Genomic DNA, 22,466 nt, shown 5'->3' on the forward strand with positions numbered 1-22,466 from the left:
GGCTCAAGAACCTACCTTTTGGGTATTGAAATCAGACCCTCATCACAAAAGCCCACTTGAGTTGGAAGTAAATACAGTTCTGCTTAGCTCCTTAGCATGGTTTTATATTTCAAGAGATAAAACACTAAACTTGGAATCTGAAGACCTGAGACCTTTGCTCACTTTGCCAGGAGAGTAGAGTAACTTCAGACAAACCACTCCTTCCTGGTTGCACCTCAGTTTCCCCAGTGGTGAAAGAGGGAGGATTATTTTACTGCCTCTCTCTCGGGTGTGTTCTTAATTGAATGGTGTCTAGAGAGACGGAGTCTGTATTTAGTATGCTTGTTTTCTCTGCTAATGACTTCAGGAGTTTATTGAGAAGCCATTTATTGCCATGTGAGCAAAGCTAAGTTCCCTACCCTAGTTTCACATTCATGGAATAAAAAGCAGTTGACTTCCTTTGGTTTAGTTGGTACATGCCCTGAGTTTGTGCTGGGACAATGATGTGGCTTAACCAGGCTGGGTAGCCTTTGTATTAGATATTAAACTGCTCTGCTCGGTAGCATCCTGGGAACAAGAGCAAAAATACACAAAGATAGAAACACATTGCATTGCCAGGGGTGGGGACGATGAGCTATTGACCCACCATGGGAATTAGCAAAAGAAATGTCTAACAGCATTTTTATTACATTGTATGGGTTCTTTCAGATTAGAGAAAGGATATGGGGGTGGTGAACACTCTGCTCTTACAGATAGGGCTTTGTTTCAGAAATGTGCTAACATCATAGACTTTTGTTATTTTGTCTTGCAGATGGAAATATTGCCAGTGAAGATAGCTCCCTCTCTGATGCCCTTGTTCTCGAAGATGGTAGGTTTTCCGTTTCCTGCCTTAAAAGGGGGAGCACAGATTAGCTGGGATTAATCTGTATGCATCCTGGGAACAGCCTTGTACAAAGGCAAGAGCCAGGTGAAGGTGGAAGCCAGATTCCCTGCAAGCCATCTCATTCAATAGTCACTATTTGGTCAGCAGTGGAAGGTGCCACGTCAACACACTTATTGGAATTTTAGCATTTCCTGGGTCCTGGACCTCAGATTTGAGGTGATATTCAGTGAATGGTGCTTCACTTTTTTAGTAGCCAAAACCACATTCTTAACTACACAGAATCTACAACCTGTGCCTAGTTTCCTTTTGAATGTTCATAATATGTGGAGGAAATTGATTTGGATCGCAGATCAAAGAGTGACCCCACTGGGAAAATCTGGGGCTAATAGGAAGGAATAAACCAACAGTCTGTCTCTTCCTGAGACAGTAGTAAAAATCAGAGGCTACATTTCCCTTCAGAACCCTGGCCAACCTTGGAAGTTGCCTCATTATTACCCACTGAACTCAAACCTGGTGGTTACTAAGATATTTTCTTGGACAATTCTTAGAAAAACAGAGCTGCACCCAGACAACCCACCACCACTATCATCATACGCAGTGGAAGCAAGAAATACAAACACAGGACCATGTCTGAGAATGTTCTTGTGGATGTCAGACCAAAATGTTGGGAGACGAGGGCATTAATTATATGGAAATATATTAAGTGGCAATTAATTCTTTGCCCTTTAGGGAAACCTCAGGCAGGCAGTGATAAGTGGCTATTCAGATGATAAACATAAAAGGCCTACCCAAGTGGTAATAATAATGATAATTGCAATAATAATAATGATTGCTCTTGATGTGGGGAGAGCCTGGTTAGTTATTTACCCAGTTGTCTTGGCCCTGCTATTAGAAATCAGATTGTAATATTTTTATTGTCTGCTTCATTATATGGGTGAGGAGGACACAGGGCTCCTAGGGAGCAGGGAGGCTTGGTTTGAATATCAGAGACCCCAGCCCTGTTGTCGACCCCTGGTACCCCAGAATGTCCTGGAGGGAGCAAGAGTAAGTTGTCATAGAGGAGTTGCCAGAGCAATAGACAATGTTGCTAGAAAATTCTGAGACATCATCTGTGATTATAGCTTCTTCCCCATGTCTCAGAACTTAGGACCTCCTGAGGGGTGTCATTAGCTCCCTTGCTGCCCCATGCTCCCATTGCAGGCTCTTCCCTTCTAAGGACTCTTCCTGCCCTGACTCAAGGGGCATAGAGGGAATGGAAGCATCGCAGACATCCAGGCTTCAAGGTTGGAGGGTTGAGAATTAGGCTGTGAAAAGATGAATAGTTGAAAGTGGATGTAAGGGGTGCACAAAAGGTTGCTGGGGTTTCCCCTCCAGCCCCCTTGCCTTTCCTGAGAATACCGAGCAGCTCCTTCCTCTCTCCTCTCAATGCCACCCCTCCCCAGGTTCTCTTCATTGGTCCTTCCTAGTCCCTCCTCCTGCCTTTCCTGAGGTCCAGCCTGCCAGCAATAGTTCTAAAATAGGATCTTCACCCTGACACATTTGTGCTCAAGACATTGCAAAGGTTTCTGGTGGCTTGCAGACCAAATCCCAGCACCTTTGAAACTCAAGGCCGCTACAACCGGGCTCATTGCTCATTGTGGTATGCACACAGTGGGTCTGCTGCACCTCCCAGGTTGCCTCCCTTGCTCCCTTTGCTCTTCTCACCAGCTGCTGTCCCCTGGGTGGCCCCTGCTGCTCCCACCCTCCCTGCTCACACCCATGCTTTGGCTCAAGTTCTTTTCTTCCTCCTCTGCCCATCCATGGCCCAATTCCCTTCTGGCAGTGCCTTCCCAAACCATATCTGCTTTCTCCCAAACTCCTCTAACACAGTGATATTAGATCATTACTCCTGAAGGCAGGGAAAAATTTAGCTCCTCCCCTTCCAAAAAAAACTTTAAAGCAGATTAAATTAATCAGAACATACCAGGTACAGTGGTGCACACCTGCAATTCCAGCTACTTGAGAGGCTGAGGCAGGAGGATGACAAGTTTAAGGCCAGCCTGGGCAACTTAGCAAGATGCTGTCTCAAAATTAAAAATTAGAAAGCAATAGGGATATAGCTCAGTGGTAGAGCATCTGTGGATTTAATCCCCCAGTATTCTCAGAACAAATTAAAATAGAATATTGGTAATTCTGGGGGGTAAAAAAGCAGGGAGTAGATACCTACATCCACCAGTAAATAATTACACTTGACAGGTACATTTGCATTCATTTTTTTTATCTCCAACAAATATTTATTGAGCCCTTACTGTGTGTCAGCTGTCATTCATGGCCCTAACGACTTAGTGAACACAGCAAATAAAATTGAAGGAGTCTGATAGTCTCCTTCAAAGCCTATCAGACACTTAATGACTCTTGAAAGAAAAGTAACAACCCAGGATGTGCTCAGTAGTACAGCACATGCCTAGCAATTGTGTCCATGCTGTAGTAGTATAGCATGTGCTCAGTATATAACATGTGCTCAGTAGTATAGCACATGCCTAGCAATTATGTTCAATTCCCAATACCAAAAATAATAATAAGGTTGTAATATAATAAGTGATAACTACATTTGCTGTTTGAAGCAAACAATTATTAATAGTCTTGAATAAAATTCAGACTTTATTCATGTCTAATAAAAATGATACCTCTCTTCCCATTTAATTGTTTGAGGTTTAGGCTTGATTGACCCTGGTTTGGCTTGACTTGGCCTCATTGTCTTGGCAATTGGGGGAGAGTGATGGGGCTAGCCTGGGTGAAGCAAAGGTGTGATTTGTCTGTGTACCTCCCGGGTGCTAATATGGGGTGACACTGGAGCAGGGAGTCTGGTTCAGAGTTTGTGAAAGGATGATCCATACTCAGTTCCTCTCTGTCTTTCCGTCTCTATGCAGAAGACTCTCAGGTCACCAGCACAATATCCCCCTTACAGTCTCCTCACAAGGGACTCCCTCCTCGGCCACCATCGCACAACAGGCCCCCTCCTCCCCAGTCCCTGGAGGGACTCAGGCAGATGCACTATCACCGCAATGACTATGACAAGTCACCCATAAAGCCCAAAATGTGGAGCGAGTCCTCTTTGGATGAACCTTATGAGAAGGTCAAGAAACGTTCCTCTCACGGTCATTCCAGGTGAGTCGTGTTGTAAAATCCAAGATGAGGTCACTGTCCACATCTGGAAGGAATCCAAGGGCCATTTCAAACAGCATCCACAAATCACAAAACTCAACCTGGTTTCTCCTTTCAGCAGAGCTGTTCTCACAGCGCCCTCTGCTGCTGACCCTCTTGAGGTACAGATTGTTATCCAAAGGGTTTTGGCTCACACTCAATGTGTTGGCAGATGGCTTTAATGTTGTTAAATTCCACAGGAATTAATTAGGAAATCTTAGGCAGCACTATTCCAAAAAAAAGTGGCAAATGAGAGTCCACTCATAGAAATCCCGAAGTGGTTCAGAACCCTAAACCATCTTCCAACAGAATTCTGGAGCCAAACAGTTGTAATCTGAGCTGTACATTATCAGCTCATTACTTGGCTAATATTGTAAAGAGGGGTGTGTGGTTTTTTTTGTTTGTTTGTTTGTTTTGTTTGTTTTGGTTTTTTTTTTGGAAAGCATTTTTGGTCCACTTCTCTGTTTTTCTCATTTCCCTTAATTATACCCTGCCCCAAGTGGGTGCCCGACAGTTATTTGTCTCTTGGAAAACAAAAGCTTAAGGAGAGGGGCTTCACAGAATTGTTACACTGTGCCTATTACAGAGAAGGCTAAGAAGAAGAGTGTCCATCTCACATTGCCCGCAGGTGGGGGGAGCAGGGACAAGGCCCCCCACTTACCCACGGCTGGCGGGAAGGCAGGAGACCACAGAAGAGACCTGTGGGAGCAAGGGCAGGTGTCCTGGCAAACTTTCCCCACACCAAAATCCATGTCCCAAGCTGGTTAGATTGCTGGGGAAGGGTGACGCCGTCTGGCAGGACCAGCATGACTTCCTTTGTTTTACAGTAGCCACAAGCGTTTTCCCAGCACAGGAAGCTGTGCTGAAGCAGGAGGAGGAAGCAGCTCCTTGCAGAACAGCCCTATCCGCGGCCTCCCACACTGGAACTCCCAGTCTAGCATGCCATCCACACCAGACCTGCGTGTCCGAAGCCCCCACTACGTCCATTCCACGAGGTGAGTCCATTGGGCTTTCAGTCCACCCGCGTCCCTGGACCAGACCTTCCTTTGTACAATGAAGCATCACTGGCCCAGTGAGCCCAGATGCCAGGTGAGCTAGTCTAAGTCCTGAAACTGTTAGGCAGGTTCTCTATACATGAAGCAGAATAAACAGATAGCAGCAACGAGCTTACTTTAGTGTAACTAAAGTTAGAGGCTACTGTCCACATGCAGTAACTTGTGGATATCACTGGAGTGTCCCCAGGCTCCTAGAGACAGTCAATGAGGACTCAACTTTCCCAGTTGAAACAGAGGAAGAAAAGGATAGATAGGATGGCTCAGGAAGAGAAAGGTCTTCATTTGATAATCCTCATATATCTTTTTGCCAAGCCCTAAATTTATTCTCTTAAGGCCTCAAAATGTAAATTGTGAAAAGCAAAAGAAACTGGCAAAAATTAGGCTTTCATGAATCACACATTCATTTTCTAAAAAGAAGCAAAATCAGGTTGTGGAAGGCCACTTGGTGGAGGCTTCCAGTTCTACCCTAGCGACAGAACAGGAGCTCACCTCTGCCTGTAGGTGGCCAAGGTGAATTTCATCCGTAATTCCATCATTTGCCCAATAATACTGATGGATAATTATAGTGTGAACTCCAATAAGCAGAATGGATCATAGACAAAGTAATAGTATAATAAGCATTTGCATCATACATTTTTAAGGGTTTTGGTGTTCACTGGACCCTCCACTGTAGTCTTCACAGGAAACAAATATCCATTTATTTGGGTTTCATGGTAATATTTGGTTAAACCACATGAAAAGGCTTCTGTTGAAATTTTGTTTTGTTTTGTTTTGTTTTTTACATACAAGAAGGTTTATAGGGTTTAACATAATACTTAAAGTAGTGATTCTCCGGTTCTGTCTGTCTCTATACAATCCTTTCCTACTTTTAAAATATGTTCTAAAGCTCAGAATGTTGGAGGAAGCCCTTGTGTGAGTCCTAGCTGCAGTCCCACTTTCCACTGGGAATCAAAGCGGAGACTCCTGGCCCCAACTCCGGCATCAGCAGTTTCCTGTTTTGGGGAAGCACGTGGATTTCTAGGGCAACCCTGTCTAGAATCCCAATTTCCTAGATTCCCTTGCTGGGCCCTCTGAGCCTGTGTGTGCTTTGCGCCTCCTACGTGCAGGGAGTGGAGGCGTCCAGCGGTCTCCTTGGCACCCTCTCCCCTAGAGACCCCAGACCAAGCCCGCGTCTCCCCGCAGGTCGGTGGACATCAGCCCCACGCGACTGCACAGCCTCGCACTGCACTTTAGGCACCGGAGCTCCAGCTTGGAGTCCCAGGGCAAGCTCCTGGGCTCAGAGAACGACACGGGGAGCCCCGACTTCTACACCCCGCGGACTCGTAGCAGCAACGGCTCGGACCCCATGGACGACTGCTCTTCGTGCACCAGCCACTCGAGCTCAGAGCACTACTACCCGGCGCAGATGAACGCCAACTACTCGACCCTGGCGGAGGACTCCCCGTCCAAGGCGCGCCAGCGGCAGCGGCAGCGGCAGCGGGCGGCGGGCGCGCTGGGCTCGGCGAGCTCTGGCAGCATGCCCAACCTGGCGGCGCGCGGCGGCGCGGGGGGCGCGGGCGGCGCGGGCGCGGGCGGCGGCGTGTACCTGCACAGCCAGAGCCAGCCCAGCTCGCAGTACCGCATCAAGGAGTACCCGCTGTACATCGAGGGCAGCGCCACGCCTGTAGTGGTGCGCAGCCTGGAGAGCGACCAGGAGGGCCACTACAGCGTCAAGGCGCAGTTTAAGACTTCCAACTCCTACACGGCCGGCGGCCTGTTCAAGGAGAGCTGGCGCGGTGGCGGAGACGAGGGCGATGCGGGCCGCCTGACGCCGTCGCGCTCGCAGATCCTGCGGACTCCGTCTCTGGGCCGCGAGGGCTCCCACGACAAGGGCGCAGGCCGCGCCGCGGTGTCGGACGAGCTGCGTCAGTGGTACCAGCGCTCCACTGCCTCGCACAAGGAGCACAGCCGCCTGTCGCACACCAGCTCCACCTCCTCCGACAGCGGCTCGCAGTATAGCACCTCCTCCCAGAGCACCTTCGTGGCGCACAGCAGGGTCACCAGGATGCCCCAGATGTGCAAGGCCACGTCAGGTGAGAGGGACCACCGGGTGGTCTGGGTGCCAACTGTCAGAAAGACCCCTTAGACCTCACAGTGGGGAAAAGGAATCATTAATTCTGGGCACCTTGCTGTCTGATGTGGGAGACCTACAGTCTGCAGGACCCTCCCATTTTAACTCTGGTCTTGCAGAATAAAGGGCACCTGACCCTCGAGTGCACTTAACCAACTCTGTCCGCTTCCTTAGCCGGGGGACAAACCATTCGTCCAGCCACTTTTTCTTGTAAGGACAGATGTCTAAGTAAGTTATGCGAATTCCTTTCTCAAGGTTTATCCAGCCAAGGTGCTTCTTTATCCTGGTAATTGAGATACTCAAGTTATACCCCTGCAAAGGAAAGCTGGGTGAGGGATGGACTTGGGTCTTGCAGCCCTGAGGCTCTTGCTAGTGCCTCACAGGTGGGGTCAGACTGGCTGAGGAAAGAAGTGCTCTGTGCTCTGTATTTGACAAGGATATCTAAATGAATACCTCTCGACTGCTTTTCCATTTCGATGTTATGACATAGCCACGAAGTAATTTTTATAAGATGCTCTCAGTCCCCTTTATATTACTACTGAAAATTTCCATAAACCAAGGTTTGCCTTATATTTGTGTACTCAGAGCATTGAGCAGTACTGAATCAAGTAAAAATGGAAGAAACCATTCTTTCCATGAAGAAGTTTTGCAAGTTACTCAAAGACATAATAATGGTGAGGGCTGGAGTTGTAGCTCAGTGGTAGAGCACTTGCCTCTCACATGTGAGGCATGGGATTTAATCCTCAGCACCACATAAAAATAAAGGCATTGTGTCCTCTATGACTACACATTTTTTTAAAAAAATAATAATGGTCATAATAACCAGCATTGGTCGAACAGGGCCATGTGCCTCATTGGTCATACTCATTTGTATATTGCACCACTCATAAATAGAGGATAATGAGATTCTGCCTTCCCCCCAACAAGGGAGGCAAAGAAAGTGGAAGAAGATTTTGAGACAGAAATGTTAAACAGTAAGAGTAAAATGATAGCGTGAAGGGGAGGAACTCCACGTCAGGGATTTAACTTGCTTAAGTAAGATAATAGGGGGAGGGGATCATCCATGGGGACTGAAGGAGATTCCTGGAGCCTAAGAGAGCAGGGCAAAGTGGAAGAACTGGCTGTCCTAGTGTGCCAGCCTCCTGCATTCTGCCTCCACATCCCCAGTGGCTGTTATTAGGGCACATTGGTCAAATGACAAGCTTCAGAGACCAGAGAAAAAGTGATTGCAGCAATCATGAATGTGCCATGGATTCCAGGATCACTTAACTTTCTTCATGTTCCTTGGTCTGTAAAATAAACCTTCTGAAATGTGCCATTGACTTCCCAGGCAAGTTTTGAGAAGGGATATGTTTTATGTACAATTTAGGGCATGATTGTCCATGACCCTTAAAGTTTGTAAATATCAGTGGCTAGAAGTGCTTATGTTCTATCAAAACCATTGTGCTTATCTAGTAGATCTGCTTTACTTAAAGAGATTAGGTAGATCTTTGGGGATATATTTTAGGCTGAAAATTTTTAGGAAGCTGTGTTTTAGTCAGCTTTTTCAAAACTGTGAACAAAATACCTGACTAGAACAATTTTAGAGGAAGAAAATTTTATTTGGAGGCTCGTAGTTTCAGAGGTCTTGGTCCATAGATGGCCAGTTCCATTGCTCTGGGCCCAAAGTCTTGCAGAACATCAAGGCAGAATGGTGTGGTTGAGGAAAGCAGCTCAGGATATGGCACCAGGAAGTAGAGAGAGGGTCTAAATTCAGCTCACAAAATATATACCCGAAAAGTATGCCCCCAGTGACCCACCTCCTCCAGCCACAGCCTACCTGCCTACAGTCACAACTCAGTTAATCTCCATTGGGATTAACACGCTGACTATATTAAGGCTGTCATAACCCAATCATTTCACCTCTCAGCTTTCTTGCATTGTCTCACACATGAGCCTTTGGGGGACACCTCATATCTAAACCAACCTAAAGCCATTGACTGAAGAAAAGGATTCCATTTCCAGGAAAGCAAAGGATGCATTTAAGTAGGATTTACTCCTACTGAATTTTCCCAGCTGGACTTGTTTTGTTCACATCAACAAACTACTAATAGGTTCAGATGAGTCATTAAAAGCCCTGCCCATTTTGAAGGGTACTAAAGTAGCAAATGATAAGCCTGAAATAGCAGAGAGAGCAGGCTCAGAAAACTTTCTGGAAGCTCTTTCATAAGGGGAGCATCCTCTTTACACTGGGGCTACATTTGAGAATGCCCTGAACTGTGTCTCTCTGCTGTCCAGAGAAGTCAGCCCTTTCTGCATGAGCCCTACCCAGGTCTTCCTCAAAGGACTGTAGAGTGTCAGGTTCTTTGTCAATGTGGAAGCATTATCCTCCTTGCAGCTACTTCAGTGACAAAGCAGGGACCTAGGATTCCAGGTCAGCCTGAGTCAGAATGGAAATGCATGATTTAGGGAGAAAATGCAACAGGGGAATGTAGGAGTGGGGGCTACAGAGATGTTTCCCCACTGTGACAGGGCCACTGAGACCCTGCCATGGGGTTATATCCTGCATCCCTGCAAATGGTGACCCCTGACCACTGAGTTTGCATAGTTCAGTGAGTCCTAAGCACCCTCACCAGGTCTGACCCGTCTTCTCTGTCTTTCCCATGTCACCCACATGCAGCTGCCTTACCTCAAAGCCAGAGAAGCTCAACACCATCGAGTGAAATCGGAGCCACCCCCCCAAGCAGTCCCCACCACATCCTAACCTGGCAGACTGGGTGAGTTCTCCCTCCAGTCCTTTAACCTGGTTCTTCTTCCAGGTTCCTGACTTTGTCAGCTAGGAAGAGTGTTATCTAAGTAAGATCTTAGTGGCATAAAGATATAACTCATCAAATGATGAGTGCTCATTACTGGGAAACTGCTTCCCTTCCAAAGAAACCCCATGACTTGCTGTCACCTTCTGCCCCACCACTTTTCCTCATGGCCCTCTTTTGGGAGTGAATTCAGCATGCTCTCTTTTAAAGTAGCTAGTGATCCCCAGGACACAGGAAGGTGGAAGCAGGAGTAGGATTGTTTCTTTGGTCAGAATCCCATTTGATTTTGATTTAGGTGATACTCAGACTGACTCCAAATGTCAGGCAAAAATGTCAGAGGGGAGCCAGGTACTGTGGCACATGCCTGTACTACTACCAACTCAGGAGGCTGAGACAGGAGGATCACAAGATTGAGATCAAATTAGGAATTTAGCAAGAAACTGTCAAAAAATGAAAAATGAAAAGGGTTGGGGATATAGCTCAGTGGTAAAGTACACCTGGCTTCAATCTCCAATACCATAAAAAAAAAAAAAAATGACAGGGGAAAAGGAGAGTTAGTGAAGCCCCTGAGGTGTGCGCCAGGTTAGGTGTTTCACATGTTTCTCATGCTTTCACTGTCTTAATATCAGGATACATCTTAAGAAATAGGCTTCTGTCCAGGCCAAGCACTGGACAGCAAAGGGGATCTGGTACCTTTAGACCTTTAAATAGAAGCTGTCCACAGCAAAATATGTGGAACCAGAATTCAGCTCCTTTCACAGTTTGAAATGTAGGCCTAGAGTGCTATAATCTGTGGCCAGTTAGACTATCTTGATCTACCAGAGGGTCCCACAGGTACAGGTAACCTGCTTTGTGCTACACCTGCTGCCTCTCATGTCTCCTAAGCCATTGTCTCTTAAGTGGATATTACATTCTGTTGGTTAGAGGAGCAAGGGGTCCTGCAGCTTAATCCACAGTTTCTGGTTTGCTGGAGCATCAGAGGATGTCTGGAAGAATTTGATAGCCATCTGTGAACTGAATCACAAGAAAACCACAATCCTGCCATTGGCTCTGTTGGCCACATCTCAGACCCCCACGGTTGGCATTTTTGTTGCTGCCAGTTTATCTGTAGTGATTTTATGCCAGGCTTCCAGAAGCCTTGGTTTTTGATGGGGAGAGGCAGAGCTAACACTTATTGAGTGCTTGCTTTGTACTCAAAGGCTGGGAGCTGCTTCTAACATACGCGCTGATATAATCCTAGCTGCACCCTGGCTAGATCTGTTGGTTTTACACACTAGGCTCAGAGAAGAGAAGTGCTTGATCCAAAGTCACACAGCTGGAGCTGTGACCCCAAATCCTGTCTTTTTTCCATGATACCAGTGATAGAAAATGAAAATTTTTCTGAAAATGTGAACCCCAGACCAGCGGCATGAGCCTCCCCTGATTTGTCAGAAATGCACATTCTTGGGCTCACCTGGGACTTGCTGATTTGGAAACTGTGGGGCAAGCTCTACAGACTGTGTTTTCAAACAAGCACTCCAGGTGATGCTGAAGCACTCTCAAGTTTGACACCCACTGTATCCCATTCTGCCTCTTATTCCTTTGGAATTAAGAGACTATAATCCCAACTACAGTGTTTTTGTGACCATTCCTACTTATCAGTCTGTCTTTTGGCAGTAGCTACCCCATGGTAATCACTGATCACTAACATTCAGTTCCATGACATACTCAGCCCAGCTCTGGCCTGTATCTATACAGGACTGAGGGTGTAAGCATGTCCCCAGTATTAATTCATGAAAGAATGACACCCTGTATACATACCTCCAGTGGCTAAACCACCTCATCCAAATAGGGAACCTCAGATCTCAAGATGCCTCTCTGGATTCTCTGAAGTTTCTGGATCAAGCCCAGTCTCACCTATTCCAAATACATTATATTATTTTAACAACAGGCTCTGAAATTCACAAGCACCCTCACGTGCCTACTCACATAAGTTGGTCTTGAAATGTGCCTAATTCACCATATACAGCTAGTGAGGACTCAAGCAAATTGGAAACAAAAAGATATTTTGGTCCTGAAGTAAACTGTTTTGCCAGATTGAGCCGAATTATCATTAAAGAATATCAATAACAAAAAATAACATATCACTAATGATATGAAAATGAGACCATGGGTAAAATGCCTGCCTTCCTAACAAAACTAAGGAGGTCTTTTGACTCAATTATGGGGACTGAAAGTTCTGCATGACTTGTTACTAACACTGGGGTGTACAATCAGTGGGTCTTTCCAAGGTGTTAATAAGCTACTAATCATGTGCGTGTCGATTCCTCCCTTTAACATGACCTCTCTTCTCTTCCTCCTTCTGCTTTCCTTTGTTCAGAGAAGCAACAGAAAACTCACCCATTATGGATGGGTCTGAGTCTCCACCTCACCAAAGTACTGATGAATAGAGGTATCGTAAGGGGACGTTTTGTTCTTACTGCCCGTGAGTTCATGATCCCAGATGTACTGCCTCTGTGCTGTCTTCACACATGTCAGATTTTCCAGAAGGAAACATCTGAGTAGTGTGGAAGCTATTGTTTTTACGTCTTATTTCTAGTTACATGTGGAACTATATGTTTATATGTTTGTTTTTATGTCAGATGTTGGACATTCTCAATGCTGCTTCCCAGAAAAGACCTTCCCAGGCTCTCAGTGCACACAAAGATCCATAGAAGTTTTTACTGCCTTAGTGGTCAGTGTGTATGAGAACAACATCACTGTGATTTAAGTTTCAAGTCACCAAGGGCAGAGTGAGCTGATCCAGAAGCACCCAAAGGTCACCCATAATTGCATTCCAGCATTCTTGAGTGACAGCCGAGTGCTGTATCAAATGCTGTAGAGTCCTACTTTTCAAAATGTAATCCGGAGAGTAGCATCATCATCATCACTAGGTGGAAGCTCCTTAGAAGGGTCCCTGGGCACCACTCTAGACTACCAAATCAAAGCCTATTGAAATTTGCAAAGTGCTGCTACTGTGGACATCAGGTGGACAGTGACACCTGAACTGATCCCTAGATCTGGGGACTGTAAAGCCTAATTAATTGCACATTATTGAAATTAAATAGCATTTCAAGGAATAACTAAAAATATAAGGCCATCATGCAGAAGCAAACAAAAAGTTTTAAGTTTATTAAATGAAAAAAAAAAAAAAATGAACCTGGACCATATTCCAGGAACCATGCTAAAGACCATAGTTCCAGAAATTCAAGTGAAAATCTACCAGGAGTTGAGGGTAAGAAACTGCCACACTCACATAGTAAGTGTTCTAGGAGTTAAAATGCTAAAAGGAGAGGAGGAGGATCATTTTTGAGAGACTGGAGGTACTCTGTGAGCCCAGACTACAATAGGTGGAGGGGGCTTAGATGGGTGGAAGCGGAGGGAGGCCATTCCAAGGGCACAAACCCAGGTGCAGAAACAAGAGGGGCTATTTGGGGAACAACAGAGAATTTCATTTTGCTGCATAGAAAGAGAACTTCAGCCTGAAAAGTAGGTTAAAACGAGTTCACAAACAAATCAGGAGAGAGAAGCGGAACAGTTTTTACAGTTGGCAGATGAGAAATTAGGAAAGCAGGGGCTTTGCTCCTCAAAGGAAGGTGGGCACCTTTTCCTCTGGTGCCAGAGAAGGGAGGAGACTAAAAGAGAGAATCATGTCATGAGAGCAGCGTTTTTGAAGTAGAAAGAATCGCCATTTTCTCCTTCAATTCTAGAGGGACAAAACCATCTGCTACAGCCATGGAGGTGGAAATGGCAGGGTAACTTGAGAATTAAATAGGACTGGAAGGCTGCTACGGGAGTGTAATGTGTCAGCCTGAAATGAATTAAAAAAAAAAAAAAAAGAAAGAAAGAAAGAAAAAGAAAACTGAACAGCAGCACATGCCCAGGCCAAGTAAGACAGGATGACTCTAGAGGGCCTTGTCACCCTGACTTTGTGACTGCCTACAACACTGTTCAGCAACCCAAGTGTGTACTGCCAGTTGGTTTTGTAAGTTAATCATATTTCTCATTTATTAGTAAGATATGGAGATAAAACATTGCTCAACACTTAGTAAGAGATGAAGATAAGCCATTGCTGAAATGTACTTTTACAAAATCAACCTATAAAATTTATAAAAGTCATTTTGCTGAATGAAATTCATTCCTCCAAGATCCTGCACGATATGCACCCCCCACCTCCCTATGTCAAGCAGTTATAGCCACAGACTCCACTGAGACGTGGGTGATGGAGGCTCATGAATTCACCAGCTTCCCTGTATTGCAAGCCCTGACTTAGCCATCCCCTGGCAGGCCACACACCTCTGTGTGTCTCAGAGTTTAACCACTGGGAAGGGGCATTTTTGAAATGGAAAGCCCCCTTGCACAGAGGGCAGTGATGACCATCAGCAGACTCAGAAGTCACCACTCCTGGGACCCTTGGTGGCCAAAAATGTGCAGGTCTAATACTCCTCTGGGTGACTTAGAAAGATTCCCCTATGTCTTCATCATGAATGACTCACTTAAATTTACCAGGGAGACTCTTTAGTGACTCCCTGTCTGTATTACTTGTGAAGAATATCTTCTTCCTGAACGGTCTGTTTTGTGTTTTGCTTTCTTGGCATGTGGTGTTTCTTGACAATTAGCTTAAAACTGAATCTGCCCTGAATGAGAACGAGGGCTTGGCCAAGCTACCACGACCAAGTCTCTTTGTGAGAAAAAGGTACCAACATATTAAGCAACATTTGTAGCTTTTAAAACCACCTGCTAGATAATTCGGTAATGATGGGGGAGCCCCTAAGAAATAGTCTATGTAAAATATCTAAGGGATGGATGGATATTTTTTCTTCCAGCTTTATTTTATCATAGTTCTCTCTTTTATTCTCTTGGCAAATAAATTTTAATCTGAAAAAGAAATGTTCATTTCAGACCAGTCACAGTCAACTTTTTCAGGGATATTGTAAAGTTTCACTCTTCTCAGCAGGCATAGGACAAGCCAGTCATTTGCACAGTGTGGCACTTTGGGGACTATGTGGGGACCAAACCACCAATCAGGCGGTGGGCTCCCACCCAGCTTCTCCCATCCCTCCACCCACCATTCAGATATTGCTTGGTCTGTTTTATGCATTGGGTTTCTAATAAGCTAATTAGCTAAACAGAAGGGTCCTGCAGTTTTAAAAGATATAAAACCCAAAGAACTTAGAACTGCCTGATGCCCTCCCATGTGGGATGCTGTGAGCCACAGGAGAGTAATGTGGTCCAGCCAGGAGTCTTCACAGACAGAATAAACTCCTGCAGGAGTCCTTAACAACCTCCTGCCTTATCCAAACACTACTGCTTTGAACTCAGTGGTCTTTCCTTGAGTCTTACAATCAATATGAAAAGGATGTTTAGTTCCTCTGAAGCAGATTATATTGTGATACAATTATTACTCAAAAAATTTTAACTGTAACAGTTTCAACTAGGAACTATTTGGGATCCAACAAACAAGAGATTTGAACACATTTTATACTTTTGTTAATGAGCAATACTGTTTGGGAAGTTCTGGGTGGAACAAAGTAATGCAGAACTTCTCAGAGCCTTTAATATGTGCCCATGTATACTGCAGTTCTCCAAAAGGCTGAGTCCTCAAACTTATTTGTCCAGGGCACTTTCTTTTATTTCCTCAGAGCATATCACAAGTCTACTTTGAAAAACACTGGCTAAGGTGATTTCTTTTATCTTACAAAGCCCCTAAGGAAAATTTTGTCCTACAGAGATTAAGATCACATTTCTATCAGAAACAAATGTGTCGAGAGTTTAAGAAACTATCTAAATGTTATTAATTAGTTCATTTGGAAAAGAAACCAATTCAACAAGTAAATAAGAGTGTTTACTGACTGATATACCAGGAAGACAAAGGCAGGGTGGAGCCAGGGCTCACTAGCTCTTTTTCCATCATAAACTTCCATCCTGCTCCTGTTACTTTGATTCTTAGGAGAAAGTTGACATCTTCATAGTTTCAAAGCTGCTCATCCCTGCTTGGCCATCTTTGAACCAGTAACTGTAACTGAGGGCTGTAACTGGCAGACCTGGGTCACATGTCTACCCCTGGTGGGAGTGGGGGTGGTGGTGCTATGTGTTAGGGAGGGATTGTCTCCCAAAAAGCAGTACATGTCCCAATCACCTTTCCCTTCCCACTGGAAGTTTCTGAGTTGGCACAGTTGCAAAAGTTACTTATGTCAGGGTAGAGAGAACATTTGCAGGGTGAATGTATCAGAATTATCCATTTACCATCTAAATACAGAAATACCCAGGGCTGGCATCATAATGAAGGGCCTTTCATTTCTTTGCCTTCAAATTCATGGTTAAACAGAATTAACCTGGTGTGTTTTCAGTGCTCCAGAGCACAAGACTCATAAAAGTCCACCAGTATGCTCACAGATGTCTTGTGATTTTTCTAGCTTTCATGGATTTTTTTTTAAAGACCAATGAGAAACATTTACAAAGCACAGAATGCTTTCTTCCATTTGTTCCTAGAGAAGTTGGGAAATGAAACAGAAAAATGAAAACGACTGCTTATTCTCAGTCTAAACTGGTTCATGAGGCAGTTTGTTATGAAGATATTCTTAATAAAACACCTATAATCCCAGCTACGGCAGGTTGAGGCAGGAGGGTCACAAGTTTGAAGCCAGCCTGGGCAACTTAGTAAAACCCTGTCTGAAAAACATAAAAGGGGCTGGGTGTGCAACTCAGTGATAGAGCACTTACCTAGCATATGCAAGGCCTTGGGTTCAATTCCCACCACCACCACCACCACCACCACCACCACCACCAGGAAAAAAAAAAAGATTACTCTTTAAATTCACTTTTCTTGAACTACATCAGGTTAGGGTCTCTTCCTGTCACCCATCCCCACCATAACCCCTAGAACTGGGCCTGGGGAGATGAACCAAAGGGGAGGAATTGAAGAACTAGTTTAGGAGATCTGGAAAGGGGCTTTTCCCTAATAATGATCCCTAGAAATGACCACTGGTGTCAAACATATCTGTGTGATCTCTTCTTAACAGTTAAGAATCATTTCTACCCCACTTAAATAGTGACGCCTACCTGAAGTTCTTTTTTGAAAGACTTTTATTTTCTTCTACATACTTTCCTATATATTTTATTCATCTGTGGTGCTGGGGATCAAACCCTTAGATACACTCTACCTCTGAACTACATCCCAGCCTCTACTACATATTTTTAAATGAGTACTTTTTTATAATCACAAAAAAATAGATGATATTCAGAATAAACAGCACTGATTTTTAAAAAGACATTTTAAACTCAATTTAGAGTACCACATCAGTCTCACTACAGGGAAGCCTGTCATCTCCATTGTCCTTCCAGTTCGGCATAAAAATATCCCAGTGAAATCTGGTAACCCCCCAGGCCTGAGGGAGACAGCCCCATGACTATCATGCGGGAAGAGTCATCCTGAGGAGTATGACCCAAGGGGCTCTGGGCCTTGGCTGCACCTGAGAACCACCTGGGGGAGCCAGGAAAGCCTCCGTCACTCACAGCTGGACACCAGTTCTGACAGCTCCCGGTGGGGGCAGACATGAGTACTTTGGGGTCGCTGGTGATTCCAGGGTGCAGCCAGACTTGGGAACTACCATGTTAAGTATTGGCTTGTGTTTTCCTCCTTCACAGATGTCGAGATGTCCAGGTCCCCTTTACGTGGACCCTTTTGGTCTAAGCACTGTCTGTATACCCAGCTCTGTTGAGTGTATCAGGCCTCACTTCTTCTGAACAGGGAAGACTGACAATCAGTCGAGGGCCTCCATCAGTGGACACTTACCTCTGATGCAGGCCCATTAGTGCCACTCCCCTCTAACCGCTCATCTCCCTTCTTGGACCCCACAGGGGCTGCAATGATAGCTGCTTCCTGGATTCCTCCCTCTACCCAGAACTAGCTGACGTCCAGTGGTATGGGCAGGAAAAAGCCAAGCCCGGGACCCTCGTGTGAGCCAGCCCGGCCTGATCTGACCGCCTCAACGCCATTCTGAGTCACCTCACTGCCTCTCATTTGCCTTACCCAGACGCACTGTCACCTGCACCAGCTTCGGTCCTCAGCACTTTTTTTCTCCTGTCTCCGCAACCCTTTCACCCTCAAAACCTGACTGAGGAGACATTCTGGAAGGTTCCGGTCCCACTGTGTGTCCCCTGGCTCTCTTGCCCACAGAGAGCTAGTCAGCAATCCTCAATGGCACCTTGGTGGCTTCCCCCACCTTGACAGCCCCCAGGCCAGTAACTGTCAGGGAAGCTGGCTGGCATGAAATTCCTGCGGACAAGTAGCATTGGCAAAGAACAGGAAGATTTATGTACAGAAAGACTGCCACCTGTAGGCCAACCAAGCACTTCAAGGAGAGGACGCCTCGTGAGGATATTCAGTTGATACCTGAAGTATTCCTGAGGGAGAGCTTGGGAGTGGCTGTGGGGAGAAGAAGTGAGGAAGCCTAACACTCCGAGATGCACCAGAGGATCACAATCAGTTCTACGCTGCCAAAGAGAAACAAAACGATTAAATGCAAACAAAAACAAGAGGGGCCAGGCGGAAGACACTCTTTCTGCAATGAAATTTCTTTTAGAATCTAAACCGCTTCTACACACCACAAGTGTAAGTCAACCATTTTTAAATCACATCTTCTCTTGATCCATCTGCCTCGACAGCCCACTTCTTCCTCCGTGAGAGCCTGGAAACCTAACCCAATGGCAGGGTGAAGATGCGGGAGTCTTGGCTGGCCTCGCTGACTCAGAATCTCCATCAGTCTGGACATGAAGGAAAACAGACCCTCGGGGAGGAGCAGAGTGTAAAATTAGCCTGGTCTGTGAAGGGGGCTCAGCTGAAGCCCAAGACCCAAAGCTGCTTTCCTTTGGGGATTTGTAGTAAACATAAGGTGATAATTGCCAAAAGTGATTCTCTCTCATTAAAACGACCAGTAAAAGTGTAACCTATTTTTTTGCACAAGGTGTTTCATTTTCTTTTCTTTTTTCTTTCTTTCTTTCTTTTTTTTTAAATGGGAAACCAAGGGAAAAGCACATTGCAATTCATTCAAGTGTTTAATTGTTGTGGCTCATTTTATGTTAGCGCTTGTGTGACAAAGAGCTCAGATGCAACTTCTCCTGTGTGTCACTTATTCAAAGAACCCAACTATACCCTTAGGTAGGAAGATTTTACACATGTCTACTAGCCGGCAGGCAGAGCAGGATTGAAAAATATCAGCTCCCAAAGGACCTGTACACCTACCGCAGAATCAGTTACCTTTGTCTGCAGATACCAAAAGAGGAAGAAAGGAAGAAAAATAACACATGGGAGCTGCCCGTTTACATGTGTTTTGAGCTTACGCTTAATACACAACCAGAAAGCCATCAATCTTCAAAGGCCTCAAAAATACTTTTATAATAACTTAACAAGTGCACAATCTTAGTTGGGTTACTCAAGATGGCACAAAAATGTCTCCACAGAGGTGGTATGCTGTGCTTATTGGCACCAAGTGGGGGGTGGGGGGATGAGGTGTTCTCCTTTGTAACGACTTCCTATTGGAAAGGCATTTGACAGCCAGGGACAGGAGCCAGGGTGGGGGTGGTTTTTTGGGAAAGCAGAACTAAAGTTAGCTGTAGCTTCAAAAGAAAAAAAAAAAAATCTTTGTTTTTCATGTGTATGTAATCCAAGAATAACAATAGACTCTACCAGACCAGGAGGGTAAGAATGGTTACCAAAATGAACAGCTCCCTCTGCCGCTGGAAAGCACTGGAAGTCAAGTGGGAGCTTCAGGCAGGAACCAAGCAGGCTACAGCCTCTTCCACTTCTTTGTGGAAGATTCAGGGCCCTGGGGCCCGCTGTGCTCGGCTAGGTTGGTGATACCAGTTTGTAGAAGGGATTGCTGATTCCAGAACACTTAGGGGTAAAACTGCAGGAAAAATAGAAACTGGTTAAGATGTTACTGAATGAATCTGGGGCTTGACTGGGCAGGGGGAGGTATTTTAATTGTTTTTATTTTGATGATTAGAGCTACAGACAGCGTATTTGGTTTGGGTTCCTCCCACTTCCCTCTTTGGAAGCATAATTGGGTCATTTTTCTTTTTCCCACAAGATAGATGAATAATCAGACTGAACTCTGTGCAACAGGAAACATCAAAAGGGAAATGGAGAAGGTGATGAGGTTACATGGTTACGGGCAATAGAACATGTACAGTAGTTTGAAATCAAGTCTGCAGTAAATTGGATCAAGTTTTTTAGGCCAGTTCAGTTTTAAGGAATAAGAGGCAGAAATTCTTCCTAAAAACCTGGATTACATTTTAGATTTGGGGAACAGAGAGGAATGGAGTGGGAATGGAATTACAGTTCTAGCAAACATCCTGAGAGTCTGGTAGTAAAGACAGATTAAGTAAAACAGGTTTTACTGTTTAGCTGCGTTCAGTTGATACAAAATGTACATAACCGTTAGTCCTTTGAGGCTGACATGATAATGGTCAGTGTGGTGGGAAACGCTGTAGTTATTACATGCAAGCACTTGGAAACTCTTTATATATCCCTATTTCTTTAAAACTAAATATGATAAAATACAAAGTCCCTGGTCTGATAAAAAGCCCCTATTGGATTTTTTGGATACATGTAAGAAACTGCCTGTTTCAGCCAGAAGACTGGTGAAGACACATACACCAGACTATGTTGTGAGCCAGGTTGTTTTTTGTTTTGTTTTGTTTTAATTTTGCTATATGCAGGTGAGTGTTGAAACTGTTAAAATTCCAATTTGTTTTCATTCAGTATTAGTTTAGTTCTAAATATAGCAAACCTCATCCAGGTGCTATCAGATGACCAATTACTGCTTAGTTAACTAGGTGTAAAGTTTTACATATACATTAATGTCAATAGTTTATTACAAGTTGTGTAAAATGGACTCTAGTTTAATAATGGGGGAAAAGATTAGGTTGCTCCTGAAACTGACTGTAGAGCATGTAAAATGATTTTACTGGATTCTGTTCAACTGTAATCAATGAAAAAAAAAAATGTATGTTGTAGACAAAGTTGCAGAATTAAAAAGAAATCTGCTTTTAATTTATTCTTTTTGTATTAAGAATTTGTATAGTACCTTTACATTTTGCAAACCAGTGTTGTCAACACTTATTAAAGCATTTTCAAAATGAAAAGATTCCAGTTGCCTCTTGGAGATTTTGTTTCTAAATGACACGTGCTTAATCACGATCCAGAAGTGTGGAATGCAGGTGCCAGGGGCCCCAGTGGGCTCCTTTTTAAGCCTCCGTCTCCATGTGCTATTCTTGTTGGCTTACTGAATGATAAAGACCAGCTTATTGGTTTAGTACAGGTGAATTCCCTCATTTCCTTCTTATACAAGGTAATGTATTCTAAATCATGTGTTCCTTCTACTACAAATAGGATTTGAGATTAGAGATCAGTCTGTCAGGACGCTCTTTCAATATTTGTGTCACTGTTCACCACAAAGAGCTACCTGTGTGTAATCAGCGCTGCCATCTGTACTATCCCCCCAAGGTAGTCCACAGCAGAACAAACTGAAAGGGGACGCTTTAGGGGATCATATTTAGTCTCTGTCTCCATGTTGCTCCCAGTTTGGTGCAGGATGCAAAAGGCTTATCCAGCCCCCAGGTACAAAAAGCCCCCACTATGGGGAACGGTTACAGACTGACTTGAGCAGAGACATGGCTGCAACTGCATCCCTGGCCCTAACCTGACAGGAAATGGGGAATGTGACCTCCAGAACATCCTGGATGAAAGCCATTACTGGACCACTGGTCAGCAGAGCAGCTGACCCCTGCCTAAAAGAAAACAATCCACAGAGACCCTGGATCTGTCTGGAAGTGAGTGGAAGGGATTTTTCTACTTCCCAAGTCCTTCCAGCTTCCCAGGGAGTCTAAAGCCTCCCTCCTCAGGAAGTAACCAAGGCCTCTCAAGAGTTCACACTTAGAAAGAGAAGGACCTTATGGATGTCTTTCACATGTAACTGTGTTCAGCTCAGCAAGTAAGTCTGGATGGACTCCTTCAGCTCTGATGAGCAAGTGGAAGCAGCCAGCACACAGGAAGACGAGACTGCTGCCATTTTCCCACTCCTTCCTACCTTTCCACAGACAGGCCTTGCCCTCTCTCCCTTTCTCCCTCCCACTCCCTCTCTTCCCCTTTCTCCATCTCTTTTCTTTCTCACCTTCGTAGAGCCAACAAGGCCAAATTACTATTTGGACTATTAGAGAATATTAATAACTAGAGAGTGTTAGAAGTAGCCAGTTCTTGACTTTGGCCTGGAATATCAGTTCAAGAAATCTCTTGCATAAAATTCTAAGGAGTATGAGGAACCGCTGTGGAGGGCTGGCAAGCAGGCAGGAGCCTCTGTCAGAGCCCCTGCAGTGCACATTCAGTGCAGTCCTGGTCCTCAAGCTCACATGCTCACAGATGAGATAAACAGGCACACGGGTAT

At 44.9% G+C, this 22,466-nt stretch overlaps 1 protein-coding gene across 5 annotated transcripts in view; it reads left to right on the top strand.

Annotated features, from left to right (window-relative positions):
• The window catches only part of Frmd4a (FERM domain containing 4A), a 420,775-nt gene extending 399,720 nt beyond the window's left edge, over positions 1-21,055 (top strand). For 4 of the 5 annotated variants that reach the window (XM_047520300.1, XM_047520298.1, XM_047520297.1 and 1 more), the window contains exons 18-23: positions 791-847; positions 3,772-4,009; positions 4,873-5,040; positions 6,283-7,172; positions 9,870-9,966; positions 17,881-21,055. In XM_047520300.1, coding sequence (XP_047376256.1) covers positions 791-847; positions 3,772-4,009; positions 4,873-5,040; positions 6,283-7,172; positions 9,870-9,966; positions 17,881-17,983 — 1,553 coding nt within the window. In that variant the 3' untranslated portion in view covers positions 17,984-21,055. Of the gene's footprint in view, positions 1-790; positions 848-3,771; positions 4,010-4,872; positions 5,041-6,282; positions 7,173-9,869; positions 9,967-12,361; positions 12,434-17,880 lie in introns of all 5 variants that reach the window. The other variant, XM_047520299.1, reaches the window with a different exon arrangement.
• The last annotated feature ends 1,411 nt before the right edge of the window (positions 21,056-22,466 follow it).

This window comes from Sciurus carolinensis, chromosome 12, assembly GCF_902686445.1.
Source record: "Sciurus carolinensis chromosome 12, mSciCar1.2, whole genome shotgun sequence".
NCBI classification, from domain to species: Eukaryota; Metazoa; Chordata; class Mammalia; order Rodentia; family Sciuridae; genus Sciurus; species Sciurus carolinensis.